Source organism: Poecile atricapillus, chromosome Z (assembly GCF_030490865.1).
Source record: "Poecile atricapillus isolate bPoeAtr1 chromosome Z, bPoeAtr1.hap1, whole genome shotgun sequence".
Taxonomy (NCBI): Eukaryota; Metazoa; Chordata; class Aves; order Passeriformes; family Paridae; genus Poecile; species Poecile atricapillus.
In genome coordinates, this window is record NC_081289.1 from 6178202 (window position 1) to 6197702 (window position 19501).

The following is a 19501-nucleotide window of genomic DNA, read 5'->3' on the forward strand; positions in this document are numbered from 1 at the left end:
GGGCTTGGGATGGCACCCAAGAATTTAATTTTCTGACCTACAAGGAAAGAGGATCTTTCCCCACATAGCTCTTGCTCAAAATATTTGAGGGTTGAGTTAAGGAATAATTTTGATTATAAGGCTGGGTTTTTTTGACTTCTGGAAAAGACTGTTACTGGAATGAAGCAGCTTGCAGGTACCCCAATCTCAGATACGGAGTTTGTGAGAGGTAGTACAGGTCCTCGTGTGCAGGCAATGTAAAACTCCATGTGCTGGACTTCAGCTGCCTTTGTAGAGTTTATTATTGGCTTTGTGTGTGGGGGGGATATTTTCTTCAGCATGATAGGCATATACTCTACTAAGGGAGGAATTCTGAGTCTAGCAAAACTGTGAGCTCTCATGGGTTTGTTTCTGTTGCCTTGACAGATCTTAAATTGCGGGGAATCTAAACTGTAGTTGAAGGATGTTATCTATTTACACAGGCTTACAGATATATATATGATGTGTTTGATCACTGTGCTTTTGGAAAGCCTGCCTGTATTGCCCTACTTTTCTGTGTGTTGTGGATATTAAAGTCTAAGCTAAAATGTGTGAAATTTACTTCTGCTGGCAGCATACAGAATGAACTCTTACAATAGCTCTTCAAACCAAAGGCTGGGCAGTCATGTCTTACAAATGCAATGTTTATGTGAGACTTTTGGGTTGCTGAATGAAGTTCACTGCCAAAAGGAGGTCCTATAAATACTGCATTTAGGACTATTGCTCAGCAGTGACCCTTAACACAGTTCTGTGCTTCCAAGTAGTTTGTTGCCAATAAGGTCAGGGAGTAGAATTGGAAGAAAACCACATGTTCTTCTGTGAATACCTTTTGAAAGTTACGGAATCTATTGCGAGGTTTACTGTAAAATCACAAAAAGGTACATGGAAGTTGACTTGGCTTATAACTGCCTCCACTCTTGCTAGCTCCTGAAAGGAGACCGACAGAGTCGGCTCCTCTCAAGGGACAAAACCTTGACATCTGCTTACAGTTGTGGAAATAGTTTTGTTTATTCCCACTCTCAAGAGATTTGTAAGAGTATTTCTTAAGGCTCTTAATTTAGAAAGATACCATGCTATGGAATCAGGAGTGCGGAGCAGCAACGTTGTTTTGCATCCTTTATTCATGGAAATGAAGTGCTGTAAGGCATGATGATGTGTCTCTGTTGTGTGGTTTGGGAAGTTAAACATTAAAAGTACTTGGGAAAACATGCTGCAGTGAAACTGGATTAGATTGCTCAAGTTTATTGGGTTTTTTGAGAATTCAGTTATGCCAACATAACAATACAAAGGGAAAGGAGCAGCACTGTTGATTCAAACAAAAATAAGTCAACAGTGAATAAACACATTTTGGACACATCCCTGTCCAGATTTAAGTGCTTCCAAATTGCACTAGAATAAAAGAGGTGGTGATTCTGGGTTTTTTTTCCCCATGATAATTGTCAGAAGGAGAGTTGTTCTTATGTATTGCATTTACTTTCTTTGTATATATTGGAAATAATTTAACAGTAGTTCTTATGTTTCACAGTTTAGGGTTATTTTTCTCACTACAGCTAAAATGTTACATGTAAAGCAGATTTTAAAGCCTGTGCCTTAATTTTCCAGATTTATTCACTGTACTGATGATTCCCCTGATCCTTCCTTGAACTATGAGGTAGGACTTCTTGCCTGATTTGTAAGGAATTTAAAAGAACATTCACAGGCTGGGTGACTTTTGTGGTTGGGTTTCTGTCCATTGAATGTGTTGTTTTATTCGTGTTGCTTTCAGTATGAAGGGAAGTCTGGTTCAGCACTGCAGGTCATAAGTTCATTTAATTGAAGATCAGGTGGGCTGAAGTGCAGACTTGAGAAGCTTCCTGGCAATGTCCTCTCATGTCTGTCAGGTTGGGACAGGAAGGACAAGTTCCATAGCTCAAAGTCATATATTCTTGATGGTGAGCTGCTTGTGAACATCACACTGAGGTTACCAGGGTGAGCCTTGCTACAGTGGCTGGGGTCATCCTGAACTGGTCTGTCACATCTTGTTTCCTATGTTTGTTACCAGATCAAAACGTTCAGCTAGAGATGTTTTAACTGTTAATATGGAGCTACTGCTCTTACGGTAACATCTAGTCATCTCTCTAATAATAGTTTTTATGTAAATATAACATTTGTCATCATGCTGTGGGCTTAAAGGGCGTTTTGAAAGTGAATGAACTTTGTTTTATTTTAAAGCACTATCAAGTGTGCTTTAAAGATACAGGACATCTGAAAGTTGGAACAAAGAGTTTAATGTTAGCAATGTAGTTAGGAATGCCATCTCTGGTTAGTGGCACTTTCTGCTGCAGTTTAAAGGGTTTGGGAGTTTCCAGCATCCAGTAGCAGTAACTGGGGCCTTCAAAAACATAAAAGCCTTCCGACTATTTCAGCTTAGGAAATACAGAAACTTGAGAAAGTGCTAGAGAGATGCTTTAATTCCCAGGCAGTCTGTCCTATTGACTATAATAGTTTGGTTTCTATTTCTGTCCTGTGTCCTTATTTTAACTGGTTTGCGCCTTCAAAGGCGTCACAGAATTCTGCTTGGGTGTGTACCAGAATAGAGGTTGATTTGGATAAATTTAATTCTGCTCATCAGCTCCTTTGACTAGGGAGCAACTTTCTGCCAATTCCATGACAGATTTGTTGTGCTGTAGAGCAGGGTTTTTATTTTCCATGCTTTATCATTAATGTAATGTAGAAGTTGTTTCATAAATGATTTCACAGTAATAAATACTGTAGAAAGTGGAAGAGCATAAGATAATTAAGGTGGGAAGAGACCTCAGGAGGTGTCTAGTCCATCTTCATAGCTCAAAGCTGGGTAAGGAATGAGATCATATTGTCTTACTTGGCATTTTATAAAATCTGGTCTGAAAACCTCAGTGGGTGGAGGCTGCACAACCTCTGTGAGGGAGCTCTTCCAATGCTTGATGGTCCTCTCAGTTTCTTATGTCCAATCTGAATCTTACTGCTTTAAGCTAGTTTAGACTAGATGGTCTTTAGAGAAAGCATTCTGTGATTCTCTGAAATGAATACTAAATCTAATTATTTTGAAATATTTGCAAAGATGATTATGTGAACTGCAGATTTAAGATTGTTTTGTTTTCTTGTAGCAGTGGTCATCATTGCAGCAAAACTATAGCTCTAAAAGGCAGATCTGTTGACATAAGGATGCTGTTACTTTTCTGAAACAATGCTTTGTCATTTGTTTTTCCTCCACAGCTTGTTCTTCGCAAATGGTGTGAACTAATCCCTGGTGCAGAATTCAGATGCTTTGTCAAGGAAAACAAGCTTTTAGGTAAGGAATTTCTTAAAAACAAAATTATTGGATGAAGTTTTGAGGAGTTTCTCTGATTCCTTGAATGAGAGCTAAGTCTGAAGAGGGTTCTTTATTTTCACACCTCATTTCTGAAATTAATGATTTATTCTTTCTGTAATTTAAAATGTGGTTTACCGCATCTCACTTTCCACTGTATTTGGAAGCCTGACAGCACCGCATGCTTGCCATTACAGTGGGAGTATTCTTAATTTAATTGTTAATTCAGGAACTTCACCCAAAGGCAGTTTTATGACTGAGTCTTTTGTATTCAGGAGCAAATTGCATCATCCTCAACTCGCAGAATGAATACAGAGGCAGTTGTATGTTGTGCTGCCCTCATATCCACATGACCCTGTGTGGATGCTATATGCAGAAAGGGAGGTCAGAACATTTCCACAGGTGTAGGAAGTGTCCACACTTCATATTAAATTCAGTGTATCTTAGTTAGAACCTGTTGTTCTGTTACTCAGGTGCAGAATCCTAAATGTAAAACATTTCAAGTGGCACTGAAGAGCCAGGGTATATGTCCACAGCATGCATAGATGCTGGTGGGTGCATTAGGAGACCTCTGGCAGCTGGAGAACAGGCAGATTGTGCTAGAGCATGTGTTGTAGGCAGCTGAGTAGGGTAAATTTAGCGTAATTTAGGGTAAATTTAGCTCAGTTTTACTCCTCTGGTTGTGTTGACTATTCTCTGCTGACTATAGCAGGAAATGAGATACCCAGTGCACATACACAGGTGCTTGAATTGAGAGGTTTAATTTCAGGCTAATTACTACTCTGAAGTTTGATTTTGGTGTGGTCTACCATGAAATCTTTAGAGATGAACAGAAACTTAAATAGCACAGGATTAGTGCACATTTGTTCTGAACAAGGTTGAATCATTCTGCCTGAACTCTTCTAACAAGGAAGTGTTATAGCAGTGATGGAGCAAATCCAGACTCTACAGGAAGGAACGTGATTTTTTTTTTCGCGTTAAGATAAAACTAGGTTTGCTCACTTTGCCTCTTTCATGTCTACATATTCACAAGCACCAAGCTCCATATCCACAAGTGGTCTGTCCAGGGTTCCTTGTGATGATATGCAAGATCATTAGCTATGTAGTTCTCACTGTTTCTCCTGTTTTAGCATGGTGAGTGTGGGCTTGTGTTGGCTGTGTCTTTTTGTACCTGTTGGGAGCTGTCAGCGATTTGTTGCTCCATCCACTCCCACCTCTGTGAACCTTTAGGAGCACATTCCCTGTTCTTCGTTTCCTGATTTGGGTTTCCCATGGAGCTGCACACAGATATCTGAGCTGTGCTAATCCAGGTGCTGTCAACACACGCCATTCTCCTAAGCCCTTTGATTTGGCTGTTCCTTCTGGTGTTCCTGTGCTCATCTTCCCATTTTCTCTCAATTTATGCCAGTTGCAAGTGTATTACAGCTCTCTGTAACAGAGTTTATCTTCCTAATAGCACAGATTTCCCATTAAGTCTGTATTGCTTAATGGCTCCTGACAGAGCCTTTTGAAGGGAGGAGACCTGAATCCCGTCCTGCTTTGTGGTGCTGGAGCACCACAACTGCCAGAGATACACACTGCTGTAATAACCTCTAAAACATTTGAATGTAGATTTATTATATTCTATAATATACATATATATATACATGTATGTATGTATGTATGTATAGTAATATTTACTTTCAAGTAACTCAAAGCATTTGTACACTGGCTAATTAAGCACTCTGTACATTTGACGACCAGGTTTTGAAACCTAGTAGATCTGCCAGTATGGGATTTTTTTTAGCTAGCACTCCAGCTGCATTTCTGAAGATAGTTCCAAGATTTTTCACAATATGTTCCCATACTCTTAAAATTAATAAGCCTGTCAGTCAAATTGGAATGATACTTGCAGTATAGTGAATGATTTCCCAGTTACACATCTGCATCCCCTTAGATGCCATCATCTTTTGGTTTTTGTTTTTTAGACTTAAGCTTTGCAGTGATATTAAAAATTCAAAGCTCCACTGACATCATAAACTTTTTCTCTGAACTTCTTTAGAAAGAGCACATCCTTGGCGGTAGTTAGCATTGTCTTACGGCAAAACTCTATGTTTTGTATATGGTTAAAACAGCAAACTGATGATGCATCTTCCTTGGGGAATTCTCTCTTTTTGTATGTAAATAGCCTGAATTACTCATTCTGCAATGGTGGGGCAGGTCTTGGATTTGACATTTGTCAAGCAGGGTATTGCAGTGCTTCATGTTGACACATCCTGTATGAGAATTCTTGTCGCTCAAGATGCATGCAAGTGTATAATCCTGTTGATGTCATTTTAAACCAGTGTCTTGTAGACAAGTGCATGAAATTAAGAATGTGTAGGAGGGATGGTTTGTCTACATAGCTAAGAAAGCCCTTGAGGGAGAAAATGGGAGCACTGGCCTGCATGCCATGCCACTGATTTGGGGGTTTAGGGTTTCACCTGTAGTACCTTATCAAGCAGGCACATGGTTTTCCACGTGTAAAAGAATCAGTTAAATGAGAAGCTGTGGTATCCATGGATCATCTTTGCTAATGTACAAGCTTAGCCTCCACCCCTGGCATTTCATGGTTCCAAATTGTAGTCCCTGCATGTGATGTGCAGAAGATTTTTGACCAGAGTAACCCAGGAGAATGAAACTGAAAGGAAAAGATGGAAAGATGGGCGCTGCAAACTTAAACACAGGCAAAGTTTCCTCCTGAAATGCACTTTAAAATAGTCAAAGTGTGTACCTATAAAACGAAGTTCACAGAATTTAGGACAGAGCTGTTCAAGGAAGAGATTCCCAATGGAAGTACTTTTAAGTATAGCAGAATAAAGCCAAGCAGTAAGTCACTAATAATGGTAGAAACTTGGGAAAAACCCATCTTCTGTGTCTGATAACTGCTTTTTTTCTGGTTGGGTTTTTTGCATGCCTAGAGCTCTTTATAATTATAGTTACCTGAAATTTCTGACAGGTGTATCACAGAGGGACTACACCCAGTACTACGATCATATCTCTAAACAACACGAGGAGATCTGTAGATCCATACAGGAGTTTTTCAAGAAACACATACAGTATAAATTCTTGGATGAAGACTGTAAGTATCTTGAGGGTATCTGTGAGTGTGCATCTCTCTATCACTCTTGCTTTCATGGGGCTCAGTTCACTTGAGCTTGAGGGAGTCTGAGAACTCTAGTGGCTACAGCACATTGAGCAGCAAAGGGTTTGGAATTACATTGGCAACAAAGAAACCCCGAAGGAATGGGCCGGAGCTCTTCAAGAAAACACAAGAAATGAGTGAAAGATCCTTTCAGCAGGCATAATAACTTTTTTTTTTTTTTTTTGAGGCTTTTCCCCGTTATACTTGAAAATAATTTTTATACCAGAAAAGCCGGGTAGGAGATCTTTGGCAAAAGGCATTCAGTAGTGAGAAGAATACTTGTTTATAAAGATGTTGTCAGATGTTTGCTGCTAAATTATTGATGGATTCCTTAAATGAAGGATTTTTAAGTTTCTTTTCATGAAGATTTAATTATTTCTCCTAGAATGTCAATGCACACCAGGTTAGGGGCCAAAACATTTGAATAAAGGCCGCAGTATTTGATACATCTAATCGGTCCAAGTAAATTGTCTTGTTCTTTAAATGTGAAGTCCTTTGCAAAATTGATTTGAAATAGTTTTCAAACATGGTTTAGTGAGAATTGAATGGTGTTGCATTATGATGGGTGATCAATAATGGTGAAAAACGTGATGAAGAGATTTAAATTTGGTCAGGTGTGGACCAAACCTCAGCTTAGTAAAACCCATAAACATAATAATTTTATGGCAGTTTTATTGTCATCTCTAAAGCTTTAAAAATTCAACCTCTAGGTGAGTTCTTAACGTTATTGTTTTACTGACACACCAGAGGAGTCAAATAGATCTGTGGTCTCTAACTGTCTGAAAATGGTACCTTGAAGTACCAGTCTCTTTTATACTGAAGTCCTTAATAATTTGACTCTGCAAAGCTGCTCTGTTTCAGTCCAGAGAAGTTCTCATGGACTGCTGCTTGGAGAAGACCAATAGATCAGTAAATTAGCAATTCCATTACATTTTGAAGTAAAATCAGTCATATAGATCTGGCATTCTGATTAATGCCTTTTAATTTTCCTCTGTTCCAATGCAGTTTTAGCTGATATGTAATCAACTGATAGATAAGAATACAGGGCACTATTTTTGGAAATTGGTGCCTAGATTTAGGCTCTGAAATGGCTGTCTGGTGAACTTAAAGGTCTGAAATGTCATCTTATGTGAAGGATGCCATCTGGGTTGCCTTGAAGGAAAAGGTGGTTTCAGGGCAACCTTCTGGGATGAAGGTTTGTTAACCTTTTTATTCTTAGGTACTAGATGCTGGTCCATCTGCAGAGAAATGCCATGCAGAAAATGTTTTCTGTGTTTTTGTGGGTGTTTTTTTTTTTTACCACATTGCATTTATCCCCTGTCCTCTCCCTTGATCCACTGCCTGGTAGCATATGTGTTGTTAACAATAAAAATCTGGGTTTGGTTGTTTGTTTGCTTTTAAAAGGAAAGGTATTACAGCTTTTTTCCTGACTTCTTGTTTCATTGGGGATTTTGATGCTGTTTGCTCTGCTTTTTCCAGTTGGTCTGGTAGCATCTCCAGATGGAAGAGTTGAGTCAGAGCAGCTGAAGCATTGCAGAGTCAGAGCAGTAGGATAACAGATGGGTGAATGCTTTATAAATACTTCTAAATTATGTTAGAACCTTCTAAATACCTTTGGTAAGAGCCCAGTAAGAGTAGTGCTCTGGAGGTGTCAATAGTGCAGAGCTGGGCTTTGGCTTTCCCTCTGTTTAGAGCGGTTTCTGGTGAAGTTTCACTACAGTCTCACTGGCACAGGACACTCTTGCTCTGAGGTGATCCCTAAGGAGAGGGAACAGTTCAGGTTTTCTTCTTGTTCAGTATTTGTGACTGTCCTGAACCAGTCATCAGGGTGCAATCAGTCTGAATTCCAGCTGTGTGAATCCCAGTGAATCTCAATAAATACCATTAGCCTCAGTGGTTGCCATGGGCTTGCTTTAGGCAGACAGGACTCGCTATAGAAGCCCTCTGATGCAAGGGATACCTTTAGGATATGACTAAGGAGAGGATGTGGTGCAGGCACTAAGTTCAGTTGAACAGCTGGAGAAGAAATCCTGGGGTTCCTGTACCCCCCCTTTGCATTGATGACTGCCTTAGCCACTGAGGGCTTGTCTTCCTGGGAGAACAGAGCACTTAATCCTGGAGTGACTCTGACATTGACGCAACCCAGCTTGTGCAAAAGCTGTGTGGATTTTTAGGCTGCATGGTAAAAACCAGCTACGTGACTGGCTTTGGCTTTGTGGAGTTGTGGTTTGCCCTTAGCCCAGCCAACTTCACATGAAATGTCAGATTAAGCTTTACATGCATGGTTGTGATCAGTCAACATCCCTGTTCCTGACAGGCAGCTTCCTGAGACTCAAGTGTTCTGCAGTCATATCCTGAGTTTAGTTTATCCACATGCATTGAGAAATTTCTGAGCTGAAATATTCCCTTATTAGTGAAGGAAGTAACAATATAACATTTGTCTGAGGCTTTTCTAATTTATTTTTTTTTCTTTTCCCTTTCTTCCTGCTAAACTGGTACATCTTTTGCATGTAGCCATGCATGAATGCTTCCCTGTTGATTTCCCTAGCTCAAGAGAAAGACAACACAAAGGTTTGTTTAACCATACAGAACAGAAACTGATGGAAAGCTGCATATACAGAGTCATGTTTAATTGAGCCAAGGGGAAGAACAACAGTGGAGCCAGGCAAGGCAGCTTTGAGTCAGTCACTGAGTGGCAAGGGGGTTGTTGGAAGGAGTTGTTGATAATAATTAGGTGTGCTGTATCTGCTCGGGGTGACATCAAACATGGCCATTTCACTGCCACCGACGCCTTTGTTCCTACAACCTGTTTGTCTTGTTAGCTGCTGAAATCCTCATGTCTGTGGAGCAGGAACTTTCTCTATTAACTGTTTGTGTCTTGATCCTTCCCTGAAATGTCTCTGTTCTGCTGTAAATGAAACAATAGTAATGTCAAAGATAAGCTGTCTGGGCTAAGAGTTTATGAAATATTCTTCACGGGAGAAAAATCATCAGAAGAAACCAGCATTAAATGGAAAAACCTAGCAGCTGATTTCCCAGTGCATTAACAGTAGTTCTTGAAACATTTCAGCTCCCTCTTAGAAGTATATCCAATTCTGGCTTGCAGTTCTTTAGACATATTGACTTTGCAGATTGTGCTGTGTACACAAGTATCTATTCAGATTTAAACTTCTGTGAAATTATATGTCTTTTACAATTAACATTTTTTTCTCCTTTTCAGTTGTTTTTGATGTGTACAGAGACAGCAGGGTAAGTCAACAATAGATTTTATATAATTGTTTCTTTTGAAACCTTCTTGTGAAACCTTGAAATGCTACAAAGATCAAGCCAAGTAATAGCTTTGTCTTCCTAGAAGTGGTCCTGGAAAAAAAACAAACCCAACCAAACAAAAGAATACCACTGAAGAAAAAACCCCAACCAAACAAAAAACTACCAAGCAAAACTTACTTGATGTTATTCTGTTCCACAGGTCTTTTTCTGTTAAATGCTGTCTACAGTAGGAGAATAATAGGATTAGGGGTGTAAATATGTCTGTGCCAGTGATGTAATTATTTAGTTAATATCTTCCAGAAAAGTTTCTCTTCTAAAGCACAAGACTTAGGCTTTGACTGCAGTTTTCTCAGTTCTGTGAATCTACAAGAGGCAACTGAGTTTTTGTTATGACATGAGAGTCCTTGCTGCAGTAATTTAGAGTAGAATAGTCTGTTTCAGTTGGAAGTGACCTACAATGGTCATCAAGTCCTACTGCTTGACCAGTTCAGGGCCGACTGAAAATTAAAGTATGTGGTTATGGGTGGTGTTCTCAGGTGTATGGTGGGATTAATGGGGCTGGACTCAGTGGCCTTGTGGGTCCCTTCCAACTCAGGATATTCTTGTGACTTTTTAAGTCCAAATAGCTTTCAAACACACAAAACAGGTTTGGGGCATTTTCTTTTAAGACATATATTTCCTTGGGCTTTATTTATTTTTCCCTGTGTGTTTTTTCTCTACAACATTTGAACTCATCAAAATTATCCTTAGTATTTCTTAAGTTTATCCTTGTGAGATTGGAAAAATTGTTCATATCTGGAAGTCTAGGATAGGAAGGGATAATTGTCAAAAGAGGGTATGAATGTGGTGTGCCCGGTTTGTGATGGTCGCCAGTTTTTTCTTTTCAGGTTGCTCCAGCTGTATTTCTAAGAGTTGAGCAGATCAGAGCCCTCAACATCCAGATTGTGATGAGGCTGGGGAGAAATATCCCACCTCAACTATTTGAGACACGTAGGTGTAGTGCTTAGGGGTGTGGTTTAGTAGTGAACACAGAGGTGCTGGGCTAAGGGTTGGACTTGATGATCTCAAAGGACTTTTCCAACCTAAATAATGCTATGAACATGCCAATATCAGAGTTAGTAACCTTGATTTCTCCTAGTGCGAGTAGAGAGAAATATTTGATCAGGTGAATTGCGCTTGAAAGGCTTGATTGGAGAAAGTCTTTATTAGAGCTGAGTTGAGTGTATTGGGAGTAAGTCCTGATTCTCATTTTGAGTGTTGCTGAACTATTTTGTAATTGTGTAACAGTAAATCATGTCATAGTTTACAAAACAGGAATGCGTCTCAAGTGGAAAACAATGACTGCACCATTTCTCAGCCCAACTTTTAATGTAGGTACCTAAAATGAGGCTAGAGCAGCTATGCTGTAGTGGAAATTACCTGCCCAGGCTCAGAACGGCAGACATGAGGATGCTGTCAGGGAAAATGAGGAGCAGCTTAAGCATTGAACCAGATTCAGCCGTTGGGTGCTCTGCCTCATAGCTGAAGCATGAAGACAGATTATTTAAGTAAAAGGTTTCAGCCTGTGGGATCTCAAATGAGCAGTGTTTCTTCATCTGTCAAGATAAAATATATCTGTTTGTAGATTTCTCCCCGGTGCCTTCTACCCTCAGGTCTTGTAAACTGCCAGATATCCCTTTGTGTGTCAGATGCTCCTCCTTTCACACGTACTATTGTGGTTTGCGACTGTGTTATTCATCGCTCCCTTGGCATGTGAGTTACAGGCAGAAAAAGAATATTGTGAGCATGATTAATTTCCAGAGCCCATGCTCCTCATCAGGCTGGTTGCCCAGCAACATTACCAACAGAAGGAGAGAAATGTTTGCTACTTGTTTTAAGTCCTTTCAACTCTTAAATATTCAGCTTGGAGAAGCAGGTTGTTGTTATGGTTGTAAATGACAGCAGTCCCTTCACCTGCTCACTTCAGTTGCTTTAGTGACTGTTTGGAGTTGGCTGCCACAGGTCCTGCTTGCTGAGTTGGAGGTGGGAGTTCACAAAAGACTGAGAGTCGTCTCTGCTGTTGCTTTTTGCTGTCTCCCAGGTGTGAGCAACAAACCGAGACAAGTCACTGTGGTAAGACAGCAATGCAAGGGGTGGCTCCAGACCACTGCTGGCTCTCAGCTCTCGTTAAGGAGCAGACCAGTGCTTGTGTCCGTGCCTTGTGAGCGTTGTCACTGTGCAAGCAAGTGCAGCTGGAGTTAGAGAGATGTAGCAGTTCAGTTTGCATTTTATCTATCTTTAACTTCCTCTAAACAAGAGGTTTTTGTCATGGGTATTTCCTTTCAGCACTCTGCTGCTTAATGCCTTAGTAAAACAAAGCATGAAACTGACAGGGCGTGGTAAATCTATTGATTCCTTCTTTTAGGATGGGAAGAAAATACCATGTAGTACAAGTAGGGGATTTTTTTCCCCCTCCACTTATGCACAACTTTTTTTTCCTGGCTTGTGCATTTCTGTGCTGTTGTATGATAAAGATTACTAATAGCATGCAGAAGATAGCAGATAAATAGCCTTACTACTGCTGTTTAGATACATAGTACAAGTTATCTGAAACTATTTAAATCATGATATTGCGTGTAACTTCAGAGTTGACATTGCTTGTAACTTTCTCACAACTTGAGAGAGAATTTAATCTTAAGAAAAGGCAGTTTGGTTACTGACCAGGATTATGTATACTTCTTTCAATAAACCCTGAAAAGAGATATTTAGTTTGTTTTTCCACTTCTCATCAATTTGCAGCTAGTAAAGCTCAGTGCAGATTTAAGACCATCTCAAGGAAACAGCTGTTGCTGTAGATGGTGCACTGCTTTTTGCAGGAGAAACTGCTGGGTGCTCATAAAAAGTATGTTGCTTTCAGTAGTCTCAAAATCAATTTTCAGTTTTTTCCAGGGTACATTTGTTCTCCAGAGAAATGATCTTAATGTTCCTGTGAAAAAGCTGAGCTGGATGTATTTGGGGTGAGGAGGAATTTCTGTGAAAGTCTTTCGTAGGGAAGTATTAGGTATATATGTTTCATTTGCAAACACTGATTCTCTGAACTGCTGAATGAACTTTGCCAGCCATTGCTTCTGTCTGTGATTAAATTGGTTTGTTAGCTTGTTTTTCTAGATTGATAGAATGAATCTAAACCCGCAGATTCCTCCTTGTGCTGCCTTGATGCTAGCAAGTCACCCTCATTAGCAAAAGTGAAAGATTGCTTATCATGAGAATTTGTGGCAGGCTTTTGAGGAGGACCAGAGATGGGAAATGACAGCAGAGCTTTCCCCATTGGCTTTCTGCTCTGATGGTGCCAATATTAGTGCAGAGGAGTTGCAACTCAACCAAGCAGATCTGGGCTTGCTCACCCTTCCAGAACAAATAAGAAACCACTCAGGTCTGTGTCCTGCAATTTGTAGCTGTCTGGTTTCAGCACTGTTGTTTCTGTGCTTTGGCTTCTTAAAATGTGCTCTGTGAGAGCTGTACCCCATGGAGCTGCCCTGAGGCAGACACCTGTGCAAGTCTGTGTGCAGCCACACACTCCTTGCTGGGGTGCTGGCCCAGCTCCAGTTTGCAAGTCATAACCACTGGTTTCATCTCTGCTGGGACTCCCCACACCTGCACGAGGAGCTCGCTGTGGATGGTAACGGAGCCACCAGAACAGTTCTGCTCTGTATCTCACAGGTTTCCATCACTGCAGTTCCACAGTGTGTCAGTGCCTGTGGGATAGCTCAGGTGGCGTAGGTGGGAGAGACAGTCTCCATGTTACTCTCTGCCAACGCTTCAAAAGCATCTTTGTGTTAGAAGCCAGATGGCTGTAGTGTAAGTAATCAAATGTATTTGCTGTTTGTATCAAGATAGGCAAGATCTTTTAAAGCAAGGAGATCCTTCATAAATGAAGGAAAAGAAGAGAAAGTAAAGTGAATGTTTACCTACATAATCTTCAGTCAAATGAATGTAGCTACACAGCCTTCAGGTTTGTTTTCCAATTCTAGTTGATCTTTATAATAAACACAATAAAACTCTTCAGCCCTGCTTATGTTACTGCAACTTTTTCCTTCCCTCTTCGATAGAAGTGATTTCTTCCAGATGTAATACTCGTTTTGCAAATTTTTACTAGCAGCTGTACTCATATTTCCTTATAATTTATTACCATGTTTTGTTTTATTAGAATAGTTGATACTTCCTTGGGCAAGAGAAGATGGCCCTGTGCTGGGGGTTGTATCTTGAAGTGGCTCAAGGAACACAAACTATTTCTTCCTCCCCTACACATCTGTTACTTCTAATATGTCTTGTTAGTCTCTGCTTTCATTTTTCAGTTGTAAAGCAGTTGTACTGTTGTGCACACTACCACAACTGTTTGGAACACAGATGTGTTAAAGATGAGGTAAAAACTAGTGTGGATGTCTAGTAATGGCTATATTAAAAATGCCTTTAAGTTATTCTTTTTCTATGTCTGTACAGAATCATAGAGCCTTCATGAGCTCCACTAGCATTTTGCAGACCCAACTCTCTGTTTTTAGGGTCACATCTAGGACCAAGAACAGCAATTTTATGTAGACTACTGGATGGTACAGCATTGCTGAGGTGGTTTTTCATGGAAAGCAAAGTCCCTGTTTAGGTGGTTTGGGGTTTTTTTTGCTTGTTTGGTTTTGGTTTTGTTTGAGTTTGGGTTTTTTAGGTGGATTTTGGTTGGGGCTCTCCCACATTCCTTGTTCATTCTCACTGGGGATCTTGGTGGGTCATGGGGATTAGCCAGAGCTTCTGTGGGTTCATCTGAAAGCACTTGGCACAGATTTACACTCAGTTTATTTGAGCTCTGTCTGATCTTATGTTTTAAAAAAGAAATCAAATTAGTACATCATAGCTTGCAGTAATAATCTAAGTATATATGTGTTTTGGGTTTGGTGTTTTTTTGTTTGGTTGTTTTGTTTTAGGTTTGTTTTGTTTTGTTTTTCTTTGTTTTAATTCTGTGGTTTGTTTTAATTTGTCTGTGGTTCCTTTGCAGGGTAAGATTTGGTTAATAGATTTTAACCCATTTGGTGAAGTAACAGACTCTCTGCTCTTTACATGGGAAGAACTCACCTCTGGAAAAAACTTGAAAGGAGACCAGAGCGAAGGGGAAGCAACAGAACAGGTGAGGGAGGCTGAATAACATCCAACAGGATTCATGGCCTTATTTTTTTCTTTTGCTGTTACAATCACATTGTGATGTAAATCCCATTGAAGTAAACGAAGCTCCTGTGAACTGTAAACCCTTTGTACGTAGAATCTGCCTTAGTAATTAATCCCAACAAATATCACCTGCTAGTTTTAGATGCCTGCAAGAAAATTTTTAGTTCAAACAGTACAAGCCCATGTTGCAGCTTGGACCCCATTGTGAAGAAGATGCCCTGAAACTTGCTTTTACACAGTTTTGATGCATTCCTTTCAGTTCTCTCACAATCTATTACTTTTCTATATAATCAGTTAAATTTCTGCTTGGTTCTTGATATTTGTCATGCAGTTTCTCACATCGCCAGTTTTATGCTTGGGGGGAGACAACGGAAGCTTAACTTCTGGCTCTTCCTCATCTGGAATACCCTTTGCAAAGCCTTGTCCTCTGGTTGAACTCCCAGGACTTGCAGAACAAGGCTTTTCCATCCCTCTTCCAAGCAGCATTTCCTCTGTAAAAACAACAAACTTTCCATTAATACAGAAGGTGGGGAAAGTCTTCATTTTTTGTATTCCCGCTTTTTTTTCTCACTGCATCTTGAGACAGTGTCCTCATATCTTGAGAAGTCCTTGGACAGCTGGGTAGAAGAGAGAAAATAGTGTGTTAGTGGATCTTGGGAGACACTTGGTTCTTTTCTGAGGAGAGCTGGCTGGCCAGTGTGGACTTTTCTTTATTTCCTAGCTGTTGAACTGCGTTAGAGGTCACTGAAATGACAAACTTCATTGAGCTGATTTTAACATCTGAGAGTTTCTTTAGTCCTGTGGCCCTTTCCATAACACATTGACAGGGAAACCCCATTCCAGGCTGCTGTTCAGGCCATTGCCTCTGTCTCACCGTGGAGCTGTTGCTGTATGAAAACCCATTCCATGAACCCTCCTGCTAAAAGCTGTGTCTCATTTGTTAAAACACACTCCCAATTCTGAAGCTGTCTGTGGAATACAGAATTTTTATTTTGGGATTTCTTTTTCTCATTACCAGATGCTTTACAGAGTTTTCTGTGTTGCAATCCTGGATGAAAAGTAGAATAACTTGTGTTCATGTTTCATCTTACATCCAGTCACAGAATCTGTTAAGTTGCTGATCTCTCTTAAAATGAAGCTGTTTATTGCTGTACAGCTGGCAATTGTGTGGCATGCCAATGTGTTGAACTTAAAATTATATCATTCCCCAAAACCTGTTGCTACAGTTGAGCATTTAGAGATGTTTCTGGCCCTTTTATAGAGGTATTTTTTCCTTCAGTAAGTAAATTGGTTGGAAAGCTTTAATTATAATTTCAGTAAGGTTATAGTTGCAAATGTTTTTAAACAAGGAAACTGTGAAGACAAATTTAGGGATTCTATAAAAATTATTTTTCTCTATCCACGTATGTATCTAGATACTATTGCCCAAAGTTCCTTATAGCTCCATTATTACAGCACTGTCATAAGCATGATTATATTAAATACATTAATAACTGATACACTGCAGAAACTTTAAAGTGAGGTAATGAAAGCCATTATTTGACTGTTTAACATGTTTGACATTTTAAATTGCTCCTAAGTGGGCAGAGGTTTTTTAAGAAAGCTACAATTTTTAGAAAGCACAAGTTTAGTTGAGTGAGTGCCAAATAAACTCATTGGCAACATGACTCAGTCTCACGGAGGAGTCCCAGTAACATTTCCAGCTTTATTCATGTCCACTCTTATTGTCTTATCTTGGGTGTCTTTTCCAAAGGATTATCCAGTGTTCCGTTGTACGAACAGCAAAGTCACTGTCCAGCCCAGTCCCTACCTGAGCTACCGACTGCCCAAGGACTTTGTGGACCTTTCCACAGGAGAGGATGTTCACAAATTGATTGACTTTCTTAAACTGGTAAGAAGTAGCAGAAAAAGATCTCCAACCTTCCACCTTTGTTAAATGGATATACCAAAGTCCCCGAATCTCTGATTTCGTTACTAAAAAAGAGTACATAATTACAGAAAAAGCAATGTATGAACTCATCACACAATGTATTGTTGGGTTAATTGTTTCTGAAGTGATGAAGAGCAAGCTTTTTAATGCTCTCACTTTGCTTAGTTAATTTTATTTTTATGGGAAGCAATGAATGTAGTTTGACAAACCTTACTGAAGGACTGAGCTGTTTCCTTTCTTACTAAAATGTAAATATGACTGTAGTACGAATGGATATGTGCTTTTTTGAATGCCTGGAGCTAATGCTTTTAACTTTTAATGTTTTTCACTTTTTTCTTTAAAAGTTATAAGACAACTATATTAGGAAAAAGCATGAAAGAGTAGTTCCTTTTTCAGTCCAGTTTCTATGTTCTTTTAATGCACAGTGACATGAAAACATGGCATCTTTGTAAGGTAGGGAAGGGAGGGCAGGTTACCTGGATCACTGACTCTTGCCTCGACCATGATGTTTTCTGGCTTTTGTATATTCCATGAGTTAATGGACAAGGCAAATCTTTTTCTTTACTGGAAATAAAATCCTGTAGTTTGGGATGAGAGAGACAGTTGATATTGCTGTGTTCCATTTGCTGGAAACATTATCTCTTACTGTTCCAAAAATGACTTAGAAATGCAATCACTGTCTAATCCATTTTATCTGGAACACTTGTCATAATTTATTAGTGCTCTTACTTCAGATAACTGTGTCCTAACATTCTGAACTCTCCTGTTCTGTTGACAGAAAAGAAATCAGCAAGATGATGACTGAGGTACCCAGAAGTATTACATTGAATTAGAAGCAAGAAATGTGGCATAAGCTGTATTTAGCATAGCTATTAAACTATTGATTTAAAGAAAACCTGCTTTTTATAGTCAGTGAAAGAGCTGAAGAGCTGTTCATCCTCTTTGTCTGTTGGTTTATACAAAAGTGTAGGGAAGCTTTAGGGACACACGAAAGGTCAGGGTGAATTCTCAAGGGATTCAAGGTGCAAAGAAGCAACAGCAGCAGCTGAACGTTTTCCATTTTTCATAATGTGAAGATTGATGCCACTGAGCTACGCCTTTGGACTCCCCAGTGTAAATATGGCAACATGTAATGCTTGTGCAGTGAAAACATGGAGCATTCTCTGAATTTAGGCACAGTCTTGCTTAATATGTAGTCACAAAAAAAAAGGAATGTACATTTTTATCTGCAGTAACCTTTGAAAATTGTAAATTGATTTTGTTTTGGGAGCACTTCTCATCCTTTATGTAAAAAAATAAACGGAGAAAGGATTTTTTTCATTGTTACAAGGGCTAATATTTCATTTCAGAGAACAGCTATAGCTATAGTAGACTACTTAAGATTTGAAAATTTTACATATTGGGAATTTGAAATTCTGAATGCGTTTAAAGTAAAGTAATATTTTCACAGTCGCTAAAGCAACAAATTCATTTAACTTCACCAAATTTCATTTCATTTTCATAGTAAAGCTTTCTTGAAACCTGTTTTTTAACATGATTGCATACTAGACATCATCTGTGACTTTAATATACATAATTAACATCAACCTATAATTTTATATGCATACTCAGTCTTGTTTCTTTTGTGTCACATCTCTGAGTTTCTTATGAAAGCAATTATTCTTTCAGCTTTAAAATTCTGTATTCATTTGTACTTCATGTTTTTTGTATAAAGGGAATCTTAGCTAAATCTGGGGAAACAGAAGCTCTTGTTACCAATTGCTGTTGTTTGGGAGGTGGGGGAGGACAGTTTTAGGTGAATCACCAGCTGACTTTTGGATATAGGTGTTTGTATGGCATCAGTATTTTATTAACAGTGTGCAGAGTTCCCATTGAAACAAAAGAACATTGGAAGGAGCTCATAACCCCTGGAAACTGGTTCCCATTTCAAACCAGTTATATGATACTCTGTGTGTGTGTATATAAAGCTGTTTGTGTTTCTTTGGCTTGCTTTTGCTGTCAGATTGGAATGGTGCTTGATTACAATCTGTTCTTGGATGTTAAATCTGAGCTAAGTTGTTAAATTATTAGTTACTGTCTTTATTTAGCTTCACTTTTGAATGAAAACCTACTCGAATTAAAGATTATGCAGATTAAGAATCTACACATTGATGAAAAATCACAGATGAAAGCTCCTGGAGTCAGAACAGGTTTGCCCTGTGTTTGAAGCATTGGAACCTGCCTTTCAATAGCTTTTTGTATTCAGATTAGATGATCATTAACTCAGGGCTGGGCTATACCTAATCTTGCCATATTGCAGGATTTTGGATTAATGTTTCTCACGCTCATCAGAGGGATAATTGTCTCTAAACCAGGTTGGAACCTCAAACTGTAAAAAATTAACAAAGCTTTCCTCTTTGTTTTAAAGTTTCTAGCCACAACTTAAACTGTTGTGATGATCTAACCACACTTCCTTTACACAGATGATGCCCTGGAACTTCCAATAGATTCATAAATTCTTCTAAACTATATAGTATTGTCTTTAGAAACACAAAGTCTTAGTCTAAAGCTGGAAGATAGTTCCCCACCTCCTCCACATGGGCTCCACAAATTAATTTACCAC

General features: G+C 39.2%; 1 protein-coding gene across 1 annotated transcript in view; it reads left to right on the forward strand.

Annotated features, from left to right (window-relative positions):
• The window catches only part of LOC131593074 (cell division cycle protein 123 homolog), a 31734-nt gene extending 12678 nt beyond the window's left edge, over positions 1 to 19056 (forward strand). The window contains exons 7-13 of the mRNA XM_058865272.1: positions 1621 to 1669; positions 3253 to 3328; positions 6324 to 6446; positions 9730 to 9758; positions 14803 to 14931; positions 16723 to 16860; positions 17678 to 19056. Of these exons, the coding sequence (XP_058721255.1) occupies positions 1621 to 1669; positions 3253 to 3328; positions 6324 to 6446; positions 9730 to 9758; positions 14803 to 14931; positions 16723 to 16860; positions 17678 to 17704 (571 nt within the window). The 3' untranslated portion in view covers positions 17705 to 19056. The remainder of the gene's footprint in view (positions 1 to 1620; positions 1670 to 3252; positions 3329 to 6323; positions 6447 to 9729; positions 9759 to 14802; positions 14932 to 16722; positions 16861 to 17677) is intronic.
• The last annotated feature ends 445 nt before the right edge of the window (positions 19057 to 19501 follow it).